The sequence below is a fragment of the Pteropus vampyrus genome, unplaced genomic scaffold (assembly GCF_000151845.1).
Source record: "Pteropus vampyrus isolate Shadow unplaced genomic scaffold, Pvam_2.0 Scaffold140, whole genome shotgun sequence".
Taxonomy (NCBI): Eukaryota; Metazoa; Chordata; class Mammalia; order Chiroptera; family Pteropodidae; genus Pteropus; species Pteropus vampyrus.
In genome coordinates, this window is record NW_011888921.1 from 5,806,002 (window position 1) to 5,818,568 (window position 12,567).

General features: G+C 37.7%; 2 protein-coding genes across 2 annotated transcripts in view; one reads left to right on the forward strand and one right to left on the reverse strand.

Moving 5' to 3' along the window:
* The window catches only part of LARP4 (La ribonucleoprotein domain family member 4), a 151,800-nt gene that overhangs the window by 51,392 nt on the left and 87,841 nt on the right, over window positions 1-12,567 (forward strand). The window lies entirely within an intron of this gene.
* Window positions 1-12,567, reverse strand: part of FAM186A (family with sequence similarity 186 member A) — a 50,898-nt gene that overhangs the window by 14,634 nt on the left and 23,697 nt on the right. Inside the window, exon 4 of the mRNA XM_011368352.2 lies at window positions 38-3,345. Within this exon, the coding sequence (XP_011366654.1) occupies window positions 38-3,345 (3,308 nt within the window). The remainder of the gene's footprint in view (window positions 1-37; window positions 3,346-12,567) is intronic.

Here is a 12,567-nt window from a genome sequence, read left to right on the forward strand (position 1 = left end):
CCTGCTCAGGGGTGAGAGTGATCCCCATTGACTGAGCCTGCTCAGGGGTGAGAGTGATCCCCTGTGCCTGCGCCTGCTGTGGGGTGAGAGTGATCTCTTCTGCCTGGGCCTGCTCAGGGGTAAGAGTGATCCCTCGTATCTGAACCTGCTCAGGGGTGAGAGTGATCCCCTGTGCCTGAGCCTGCTCAGGGGTGAGAGTGATCTCCTGTGTCTGGGCCTGCTCAGGGGTGAGAGTGATCTCCTGTGTCTGGGCCTGCTGAGGGATGAGAGTGATCCCCAGTGTCTGAGCCTGCTCAGGAGTGAGAGTGATCCCCTGTGCCTGGGCCTGCTGCGGGGTAAGAGTGATCCCCAGTGCCTGAGCCTGCTGAGAGGTGAGAGTGATCCCATGTGCCTGTACCTGCTGAGGAGGGAGAGTGATCTCCAGTGTCTGAGCCTTCTGAGGGGTGACAGTGATACCCTGTGCCTTGGCCTGCTCCGGGGTGATAGTGATCCCTTGTGCTTGAGCCTGCTGAGGAGTGAGAGTGATACCCTGTGATTGAGCCTGATGAGGGGTGAGAGTGATGTCCAGTGCCTGTGCCTGCTTGGGAGTGAAATGGATCCCCAGTTCCTTGGTCTGCTCAGAGAGGATAGGGATCCCAAGTGCCTGGGCCTGCTCAGGGGTGAAAAGCCTCCCCAGTTTCTGGGCCTGCTCAGAGGTGGGAGTGATTTTCAGTGCCTTGGTTTTCTCAGGAATGACAGTGATGGATTTTGTGGGAGACTGTTCAAGAATAGGAAAGGGCCCAGGTAAGGAAGACTGTGTGGAGGTGGGAGAAGTAATTGGTATAGGGTGCTTTTCATCAGAAAGAATCTCTTTTGTCTCAAGATTCACTTGGAACTCTTTCCTTTTGTGTAACTGGGATACATCATTCCATATGTTCTTCCACCTGGGAGACAATGTCACTGAAGCATGGCTGAATATCTTTTTTAGGTCTTTAGAATTTTCCTCCTTAATCTTCATCCGATCCTTTGCTTTTTTCTGCCACCCTTCATGGTCCTCTACGTTGCTCATTGGCTTCTTCTTTTTTTTCTTCTGACTGCTTTCCGGCTCCAGATGTTTCACTTCCTTCTGAACCTGCCCCATCTGCTGTCCCTTCTCCAAGGGCCTCTCTTGCTCTTTGACTTTTTGGCCCTGTGCTTTCAGCTGCTGCTCCTTTTGCTTTTGTTGCTCTTCCTCCTCTTCCATTCGCTTTTGCTTTTCATCTTGCTCAATCTGCTTTTGCATCCTCTGTTTTTGCTGTTCCTTCCTTATCTCTTCATCCTGCCACTGATTTTGTTTCTGTTCTTGCTTTCCCTCCATCTGGAGCCATGCATTTTCCTTCTCCATGTTCTTATTTATTATCTCATGTCTCTTCTTCCAGAGATTCTTTTCTTCTTGTAAGTGGTGTTTAAGATTCATATCAAAAATTTTTTCTTGACCCTCTTGCAAATATTCCTTCTGCTTTTGTTTTTCCTTCTCCTTGTGGTCTCTCTCCGCTACTGAGATTACTGGAGCATCTCTTTCACTTTCTATTTCAGTCAAGATCATTTCTATTAAATTGCGAATTGCTGGGTCCATGCTCTCATTTGAGAGTAAGGTGTTAATTTCAGACATTGCACTAATTGGCTTCTGAAAATGCAATTCTGGCTTAAATGAGACTACCTTTTTTTGTTTCATAGCTTTCTCTCCAACTTGTTGTGCATTTTTTATATCTTTGTATTTTCTCAAGATTTTTGTTACAGTTTCAGCCACATTTTGGAAATATTCATCCATTTTTGCCTTTATAATTTCTAAGTTTTCAACTTCTGCTTTTTTTAATAGTAACTGCTTTTCTGGTGCAGTCTTTTTATCCAAAGGCTTGCTTATGTTATCAGTTTTCTCTTTCAGGAAAGCCATTATGGCTTTCTGAAATTCTTCTAGGTTACTCTGTTCACTTTTGTCATCTGAACTTCCTAGAGATCTGGTAGATTCTGAAGTCTCTTTAGTTATCCTAGGTTTTGATTTAACACGTTCATGAGACTTGAACTTCTTGGTAAACAATGATGTGTCCTCTCCAGTTAATTCTTTGTTTGTGGTAGTTTCTGAATAGCTTTGATGTTTCTTGCCTCTTGCTTTTAATTTCTCAGAGGAATAATCAAGTTGGACTGACCCGAATGGTTCCGCTTGGCTGTCCCTCTCACTTTTGCTCTCTTTGCCTGTTGATTCAGTGGTTGGCTCCTTTTTATCCTCTGAAGAAATTTGGCTTTTCTTAAGTAAATATTCTGCTTTAACCATCTTTGGTTGTTCCCATGTACTACGTGCTCCACTTTTGCCACCTTGGCTGTTTGTGTCAGTAGAAGGGAAATCAGCAGGGACATGTTGACCTTTTGATTCAATGGATGATTTTGACTTGGCTTCAGAAAAGGATTTTATTTCTTTATTCTTCTTTTCCATTTTTTTTTGCTCAAAGTGGTAGTCAACTTTGGTCTCTGAGACTATCTGTTTACCTTCATTTCCACCCAGACTTGATCCAGAAATCTCATGTACACGTGGTACTTTTTTATGCTTTCTTTTCTGTGATTGATACTGGTCAGTTCCATCTTTCTGATGGACATCACTTTTTTTCAGTAATATCTTATCTTCAGTGATATCTTCAGAAGGTGTTTTCTGTTTTTTTTCAGGTAAAGGGGATTGCTCTTCAGTTAAATCTGGAGTCGTTTCAACTTGGGCTGTATGTAAAACAGCTGAGTCCCACTTGATCCCCGAGTCTTTGGTCCCTTTTCTTTGGGCCTCATCAACAATAGTTTCTAATTCTTTGGTCAAAATATTGTCCATACTGTCTTCTTTATCAGCTTTGCTAATGGGCGTGGATGTCTGTGGAGAAAGCTCAGATAATATTTTCAAGGTTGATGTGGGAGAAGCTATAGATACTTTGGATCGAATGAGTTGCTCACATTTTTCTTCTGCATCTTGAAGTTTCTGCTGAAGCATTTCATTTTTTTCACTGAGATCTTCTATTATCTTCAGAGAGAGCTCTTTTTCTCTTTCACTTGTCTCACTTACATACATGTTGGCACTTTGGAGGTTAATAACTTTTACTTCATCATTTAGTGTACTCAATGCTTTAGAAAGGTTTGCTATTGTTGATGATATATATTTAATAGCATTGTTTTCCAATTTATTGAACATTGCAGTACCTACAAGTTCCTGTAGCATACTTTGGATTTCTGAAACCTTTGTATTTGTTGCAAATTCATCACTAATCATCTGATCTGGTCTTAAAGCATGGGCTGTTGCAGGTCGCTTTATAACTCTTTCTTTCCAAGATTTCCATAGAGTACCTCTAGATGCTAAAAGTAAAAAACAAAAGATGAGATTGTATTTCTTATTTTGTGTTGTGCTCTATCTATGTTTATGCCTAAGGAAGTTAGCCTGAATTAACAGATAGCTATAGGATAAAGATTCCTCAGGAAACTTCGGCTCTAAAATAACTTTTTCCACAACCACATAGAACTTTGCTTCCAGAATTTAGGAGAACTCAGCTAGGACCTCAAATTACCTTCCATTATAAGTTTGGGATTAGACACAATGTAAGCCAAAATTTTCCTTTGGCTTCGATTATGCTTGGTGCTTTCCATTTTCTTTTTTGGGTTCCTATCTTTCTTTGCTCCTTTTTCTGAGTCAAAGCTAACTTTGGTTCTTTCAAAAGGATCACAAAGAACAAACTAAAGTAAAACATTTGAAGCAATTTCCAGAATGGCCGAATGAGAAGCAATTACAATACTGTACAAAACTGCCCAAGATAACCATTTTAGGACTTTGGAAATTGACCAAAGGCACATGACAAATTTAAAAGCATTTATTCAAGAAAAATTACTGAACCTCAGTGAGAGAAGAAGTGGAAGTCTTTGATGTTTTAGTCTGGAGCTGCCCCTATCTCCAACTCCCCAACTCATGACCTATTAGTTCTACTAGAGTGACGCTGGCTGTGAGTATTGACAGCTCTACTGCCTGAAGGGGTTGATTTCATGTGGTACAAAGCTTGGAAAAACCCATGATTAGGGGCATTGTCTAAAACAGTGCTTTCTTAACCCATATACAGATCCATTAGCAAAGAATAGAAGCCTTATTGGGTCAATCTGGTTGAGTGAGTGGCCAGTCATTGACTTACCATTAAGTTATGCTGATGCAAAGGTGACCCCAAGGAATTCAGGCTTAAAAATAAAAACAAAAAGAAAATAGAAAAAAACTGAGCTGAGATATCAGTGGCTGCATGCTGTGAGAGAGACAAACTCCATCAAATTAGTCCAAGAAAGTCACTGAAAACCAACCAACCAAACAAACAAAAACACAACAAAAACAAACCCTGGAGGTTGTAGGAAGAATCGGAATCCAGAGCTGCTACAATATGTAATCTAAAATGTCCAGTTTTCAACATAAAAGAGGCATGCAAAGAAACAGAGAAGACTGGTACTCCTTAAAACTGTCAGGGACATCAAACACAAGGAAAAGTCTTAGAAACTGTCACAGCCAAGAAAGCCTAAGGAAATGTAACAACTAAATGTAATCAGGTACCTTGAATGGGATCCTGAAACAAAAAAGATATTAGGTCAAAATAAAGAATTATGAATAAATTATGGATTTTAGTTAATAATGTATCAATATTAATTTGTTAATTATAACAAATGTATCATACTAATGTTATTAATAACAGTGAAAACTATGGGGAGAAATATAGAACTCTGTATTATTTTCTCAATTTTTCTCTAAATCTGAAACTACCTTTAAAAACAGTCTATTAAAAAATGAAAGTGAAATAAAGATATTCTCAGATAAGCAGATTGAAAGAATTTGTTGCTAGTAGACATGCCTTACAAGAAATACCAAAGAAGTCCTTTAGGTTGAAAGGAAATGACACAAGAGGATAATAACTCAAATTCACACAAAGAAACAAAGAGCATCAGTATATGTAGGTAAATATAAAAGACAATAAAAATATTTTTCTTTTTCCTCTCTTAACTGATTAAAAAGGCAATCATATAAAACAATATTTATAAAACTATTGTTGGTCTTATAACACGTACATATATAACATATGCATTATATACATATTACAATACAGCAGGGGAAAGGAGTAGAGTTATTGGAGGAGAGTCTGTTTTGCTGGAATTAAGTTAGTACAAATCTGAAGCAGACTGTGATAATTTAATATGTATACTGCAATCCCTAGAGCAATCACTAAGAAAATTACTTCAAAAATATAGGAAAAACTGGAATTAAAATGGTACGCTAGAAAATGTCTGTGTACATTAATACAAAAGGCAGAAAAAGAGGAAAAAGATATGAGACATATAGAAAACAGACAGCAACATGGCAGGTATAACTCCAACCATATCAATAATTACATTAAATACGAATGAATTAAACATTCCAATTAAAAGTCAGGGATTGCTAGATTGTATTTTTTTTTTTTAAATAAAACCACAAGATCCAACTGTAAGCAACACATCTTAAAGATAACCTTGCAAACAGTAACCACAGGGGAGTTGGAGAAGATATACTAATCTCAGATAAAATAGACTAGGACAAAAAAATGGTTTTAGAGACAATGACGAACACTTTATAAGGATAAAAGGGTCAGTTTATCAGGAAACTATTACAGTTATAAACATATGTATCTAATAACAGAGTCTTTAAATACAGGAAGCAAAAACTGACAGAATTAAAAGGAAAAATCGACAACAATAATATTTTGAGAGTTCTATATCCCACTTTCAATAATGGACATAACATCTAGACAGAAAATCAGTAAAGATATATATAGAAGACTAGAACAATAATATAAACCAATTATAGACTAGTCCACCCAATAACAGCAGAATATATATTATTTTCAAGCATGCATGGAATATTCTCCAGAGTAGACCATATGCTTGGCTATAGAACAAGTCCCAATAAATCTAAAAAGATTGACATGAAACAAAGTATGTTCCCGTATTGCAATGAGATGATGGATGGATGGATGGATGGATGGATGGGCAAGTAGGTATATCAATCAGATATAATCTACTGGTTCTTTTTCTCTGGTTGAACTCTGACCGATAGGAGTTTTTAATACAACACTAAAACCATGATATATAGATGAAAAAATGATAAACCGATTGGACTTTATCAAAATTAAACACTTTGGAGCTTCAGATTAGGAAAATGAAAAGACAAGCCTTAGACTGGGAGAAAATATTTGCAAATCACTTTTCTGATAAAGAATTTATATCCAGAATATATAAAGAACTTAAAACTCAATAATAAAAATGAGTAAGTATTTGAATAGATATTTAATCAAAGAAGATATAGGAATGGCTAATAAGTACATAAAAGGGTGCTTAACATCATTAGTCATTAGGGAAATGCAGATTAAAACCATAATGAGATATCATTTCAAAACTGTTAGAAAGGCTATAATAAAAAAGACAGACACTAACAAGTGTTGTCGAGGATATTGAGAAACTGAAACCCAAGTACATTGCTGATGGGAAATGTAAGATGGTGCTATCACTTGGGTAATCAGTTAACAATTTCTTTAAAAATTAAACATAAATTTACTAGCAAGAGATAAATTACCTAGTAATTGTACTCCTAGGTATCTATTGAAAAGAAATGAAAATATATGTGCATACAAAAAGTTAACACAGTGGGAAATATGGCAGAGTGAGAGACATCCTCAGATCTCTCCCCTTGAAACAACAATAAGCTAAACATCTAGAACTGAACAAAAAACACACAAATTGCACACCAGCATATCTGAACGTGGATCTGCGCATAAGAACTACCACAGGTCAGAAACCCGGATGTCAAGCGGTGGACTGAGAAAAATAAAGAAGCTGCCTCTCACATCTGCTGGAGCTCCTCACAGGAGAAAGGGGAGGGGCGAAGGTGCGGTGACTTCCCTGAACAGCCCTACCTGGAAGTGCTGTGACTTCTACGCAGCTGGCAGCAGGGCCCAGTCATCAGGGCAGAAAGCAGAGAAGAGAGACGGACCACAGAGAAACAACAGTTGATTTTTAGTGGCCCCGGATGCAAAACTGAGGTTGAGCTGCAGCCTCCAACTCCCAACCCAGAGGGCCCCTCCCCCCATACTCTCTGAGACTGAACACCGTGGAGCCCCAGGGGAATCTGAGCAAATGCTGCTGAGGCTGAAGCTACCTCTCACAGCCTCTGGAGCTCCCTGCAGGTGGAGGGGGAGGGAAGAAGGTGCGGCAACTTCCCTGAACAGCCCTGCCTGGAAGTTCTGTGACTTTTACATAGCCAGCAGCAGGGCCCAGTCATCAGGACAGAAAGCAGAGAATCAGGATGGGACCGCAGAGAAACAACAGTTGATTTTTACCAACCCCCAGTAGCAAAACCAAGGCTGAACGACAGCCTCCAACTACCAACCCAGAGGGGCCCTCCCCCTATACCCTCCGAGACTGATGACCATGGAGCCCCAGGGGAATCTGAGCAAATGCTACTGAAACTGTCGCTAACACTGACAGTGACTGAAACTGAGAGTAGCAAGTGTGATTAAATCTACAAGAAAATTAAAAAGACATTATGTAGGATTTATAGAAAGCAAGGATCCAAGAGGCTTAGACACTACCTACTGGAAACCAAAAGAAAAGCACCTTCTTTGCAGCAGGCTAAAGAGAGACCTTTATATAATAAATCTTCTTTCTGGAAAAACAACAGAATACACTTCCATTAATGCCTAGGCTGAGAAATAGTCCATTAAACACCATGAACAACTAAGGCGACAAAGTGTCACAGAAAGAAAGAGAAAAGTCTCCAGAAAATAAGCTTATAGACATAGAAATACGCGACTTACATGACAGAGAATTCAGGATGGTACTTCTGAAAAACTCAGATCCGAAATGAGTCATATCAACAATTTCAAGAATTGAAAAAACAACTAGATGAGCAGGGCAAGGAGATTGAAACACTCAAGAATAACAGAATAGATATTCTGCAAGAGTTGAAAAATGAAATAGCAAGCTTGGGAAATAGAGTCGACCAAATGGAGGAAAGGATCAGTGATATCGAAGACAGAAAGCTAGAAATAAATCAGAAGGAGGAAGAGAGAAATCAAAGAATGAAAAATAATGGAAGAGAAATACAAGAATTAGCTGATACTATCAGGAGAGGAAACATAAGAGTAATGGGCATTATCAAAGGCGAGGAAAAAGAGCAGGGACTAGAAAGCATTTTCAGACAAATAGTAGATGAGAATTTCCCAAATCTAAGGAATGAACTGGAGCTTGGAATTCAAGAAGTCAACAGAACACCCAATTATCTCAACCTAAAAAGGCCTTCACCAAGACACATTGTATTGAAGTTATCAAAAATCAAAAACAAAGATAGAATTCTTAGGGGAGCCAGGGAGAAGAAAACAGTAACTTATAAAGGAAAACCCATGAGATTATCATCAGACTTCTCAGCACAGATCTTACAAGCCAGAAAGGAATGGAATCACATATTTAAACTATTAAGTGAAAGGAACTGCCAGCCTATAATAATGTATCCAGCTAAGCTCTCCTTTAGATATGAAGGAGAAATTAAGACCTCTCTAGACATAGAAAATTTGAGGGAATTCTCCACTATGAGGCTTGCACTACAGGAAATACTGAAAGGGGGTCAGCTCACCTAAAACGAAATGACAAAAAAAAAAAAAAATACATAATTAGGAGTAAAATGACTATCAGGCAAATAGAAGCAGAGGAGTGCAATCCTTACTAAGAACAGGGTATTATAAGCTTAAATAATAAGAGAATTGCTATAGCAAGATGGTAATGAAAGTTTAGCATCCATAGGGACAAATTGAGACAACAATGACTGAAAAGGGGAGGAGTCAAAGACCCAAATTCGCAAAGGGGAAAGGAGATAAGTCACATGCAGAAGAAAATGGACTACTGTGTATATATAACTTACCTTTTCAGAATCGTAATGCTAACCACATACCAAAGATTCAGAACTGAAGTATTTAACATGAAACAAGAAGAAACAGAGGCAAAACCCACAAAAGCCAACCAAAATAAAGAAAAGAGAAACCCAAGGACAAGGAAGCAATGGGAATACCGAGTACCAGAAAACAAAAGATAAAATGGCTATAAGACAACCTCATATTTCAGTAATCACCCTAAATGTAAATGGACTCACCAATAAAAAGGCAAGGAGTTGCAGATTGGGTCAAAAACCAATCATATGCTATCTCCAGGAGACACATCTCAGCTCGAAAGACAAATATAGACTCAAAGTGAAAGGGTGTAAAATGGTATTTCAAGCAAATGGCATTCAGAGAAAAGCGGGAGTAGCAGTACTACTATCAGATGAAATAGACTTCGAAATAAAAAAAGGTAAAAAAAGATACTGAGGGACACTTCATAATGATAAAGGGAATCATGCACCAAGAAGACATAACACTTATTAATATCTATGCTCCCAATCAGGGAGCCCCAAAATATGTAAAGCGATTACTAACAGAACTAAAGGGAGAAACAGACCAAAACTCTACCATAGAAGGGGACCTAAATACCCCACTGTTGGATATGGACAGATCTTCCAAACAGAAAATCAATAAGGAAATAACATCCTTAAATGACACATTAGACCAACTGGACATAATTGACATATACAGAACCTTCCATCCCAAATCAGCTGCTTATACATTCTTCTCTAGTGCACATGGAACATTCTCAAAATTCGACCACATACTGGGACACAGAAATAGCCTCAACAAGAGGTTGAAATCATACCAACCATATTCTCTGATCATAATGCTTTGAAACTAGAGATCAACTGCAAAAAGAGAGCAGGAAGAAACACAAATACATGGAGATTAAACAACATGCTGCTGAAGAATAACTGGGTCAGGGAAGAAGTAAAAAGAGAGATCAAGAGATACATAGAAACAAGTGATAATGATAGTACAACATATTAAAACTTTTGGGACATAGCAAAAGTAGTCGTAAGAGGAAAGTTCATATCATTACAGGCCTATCTTCAAAAACAAGAATGAGCCCAAATAAACAACTTAACGCTTCATTTTATAAAAACTAGAAAAGGAACAAATGAAGCCTAAAGTCAGCAGAAGGAAAGAAATAATCAAAATTAGAGCAGAAATAAATGAAATTGGAAACCAAAAATAACAATAGAAAAAACAAGTGCAACAAAGAGCTGGTTCTTTGAGAAGGGTAATAAAACTGATAAACCCCTGGCTAGACTCACTAAAGAAAAAAGAGGAAGGAAACAAATAAAATCAGGGATGAAAGGGGAAATTACGACTGACATCGCAGAAATACAAAGGATCAAACAAGAATACTATGAAAAAGTACATAATAACAAATTTAATAACCTAGAAGAAATGAACCAGTGCTTAGAAAAATACAGCCTTACTAGACTGAATCAAGAACTAGAAAATCTAAATAGACCGAACAGCAGTATGGAAATTGAAACAATCATCAAAAACCTACCAAAAAGTAAAATTTCAAGATCAGATGGCTTCACCAGTGAATTCTACCAAACATTCAAAGAAGATTTAATACCTGTTTTCCTCAAACTCTTCCAAAAAATCAAAGAGGAAGCAATACTTCCCAACTCATTTTACGAGGCCAATATCACTCTGATACCAAAACCTGGTAAAGATAACACACACACACAAAAACTACAGACCAATATCTCTCATGAACACAGATACAAAAATCCTAAATAAGATACTAGCGAACCGAATACTGCAACATATTAAAAAGATTATATACCACAATCAAGTGGGCTTCATCCTAAGGGCACAGGGATAGTTCAACATATGCAAATCAATTAATGTGATGCACCACATAAACAAATTAAAAAATAAGAATCATATGATCATATCCATAGATGCAGAAAAAGCCTTCGACAAGATACAGCATCTATTTGTGATCAAAACACTTAACAAAATCAGTATTAGAAGGAAAGTACGTTAACATAATAAAGGCCATACATGAAATACCCTCAGCCAACATTATACTTAATGGTGAAAAACTAAAAACCTTCCCTCTAAGATCAGGAACAAGGCAAGGCTGTCCACTGTCACCACTGTTATTCAATATAACGTTGGAAGTCCTAGCGAGTGCAAGACAAGAGAAAGATATAAAAGGCATCCAAATAGGAAACGAAGAAGTCAAACTGTCCCTATTTGTGGATGTCATGATTCTCTATATAGAAAACCCTAAAGATTCCACAAGAATGCTACTAGAAACAATAAGTAAATACAGCAAAGTCTCTGGATACAAAATCAACGTTCAAAATTCGATAGCGTTCCTATACTTTAATAATGAAGTATCGAAAAAGAAGTGGAAAAAATAATTCCTTTTGCAATTTCAACAAAAAGAATAAACTACTTAGGAATAAATTTAATGAAACATATGCAGGACCTATATAATGAAAACTACCAGATGCTATTAAATCAAAGAAGATAACAAAGAAATGGAAAGATATTCTATGTTATTGGATTGGAAGAATCAACATAGTTAAAATGACCTTATTACCTAAAGCATTATACAGATTTAATGCAATCCCCATCAAAATCCCCTCGGCATTATTTAAAGAAATAGAACAAAACATCAGATTTGTGTGGAAGCACAAAAGACCTCAAATTGCCAAAGCTATCCTGAGAAGAAAGAACGAGGCTGGAGGCATCACTCTGCCGGACTTCAAAGTGTACTACAAAGCGACGGTAATCAAAACGGCATGGTATTGGAAGGAAAACAGACATGTGGACCAGTGGAACAGAATCGAGAGTCCAGAAGTAAACGGATATTTATATGGGCAAATAATTTTCAACAAAAAAGTCAAAAACATACAGTGAAGAAAGGAAAGCCTCTTCAATAAATGGTGCCGGGAAAACTGGAAAGCCACTTGCAAATGAATGAAACTAGACTGCTGTCTATCACCACACACCAAAATGAACTCAAAATGGATTAAGAACCTGAATATAAGGCCTGAAAAAATAAAATGCATAGAAGAAAACATAGGAATGAAACTCAAGGACTTTTGACTTAAAGAGGATTTTATGAATTTGACCTCAAAGGCAAGGGAAGTAAAAGCTAAAATAAGTGAATGGGATTACATCAAACTAAAAAGCTTCTGCTCAGCAAAAGAAACTGTCAACAAGGTAAAGAGACAACCATCCGAATGGGAAAATATATTTGCAAGCAATGTCTCTGATAAGGGCATAATATCCAAAATATACAAAAAACTCATACGGCTCAATAACAACAAAAAAACAAACGATAGAATCAAAAAATGAGGAGAGGACCTGAACAGACACTTCTCCCTAGAGGACATACAAATGGCCAACAAATATATGAAAAGATGCTCAACATCGCTAGCTATTAGGGAAATACAAATCAAAACCACAATGAGATACCATCTGACACCTTTTAGAACAGCTCTAATCAACAGGACAAGTAGTAACAAATGTTGGAGAGGATGCGGAGAAAAAGGAACCCTCATACACTGCTGGTGGGACTGCAAATTGGTACAGCCACTATGGAAAACAGTAT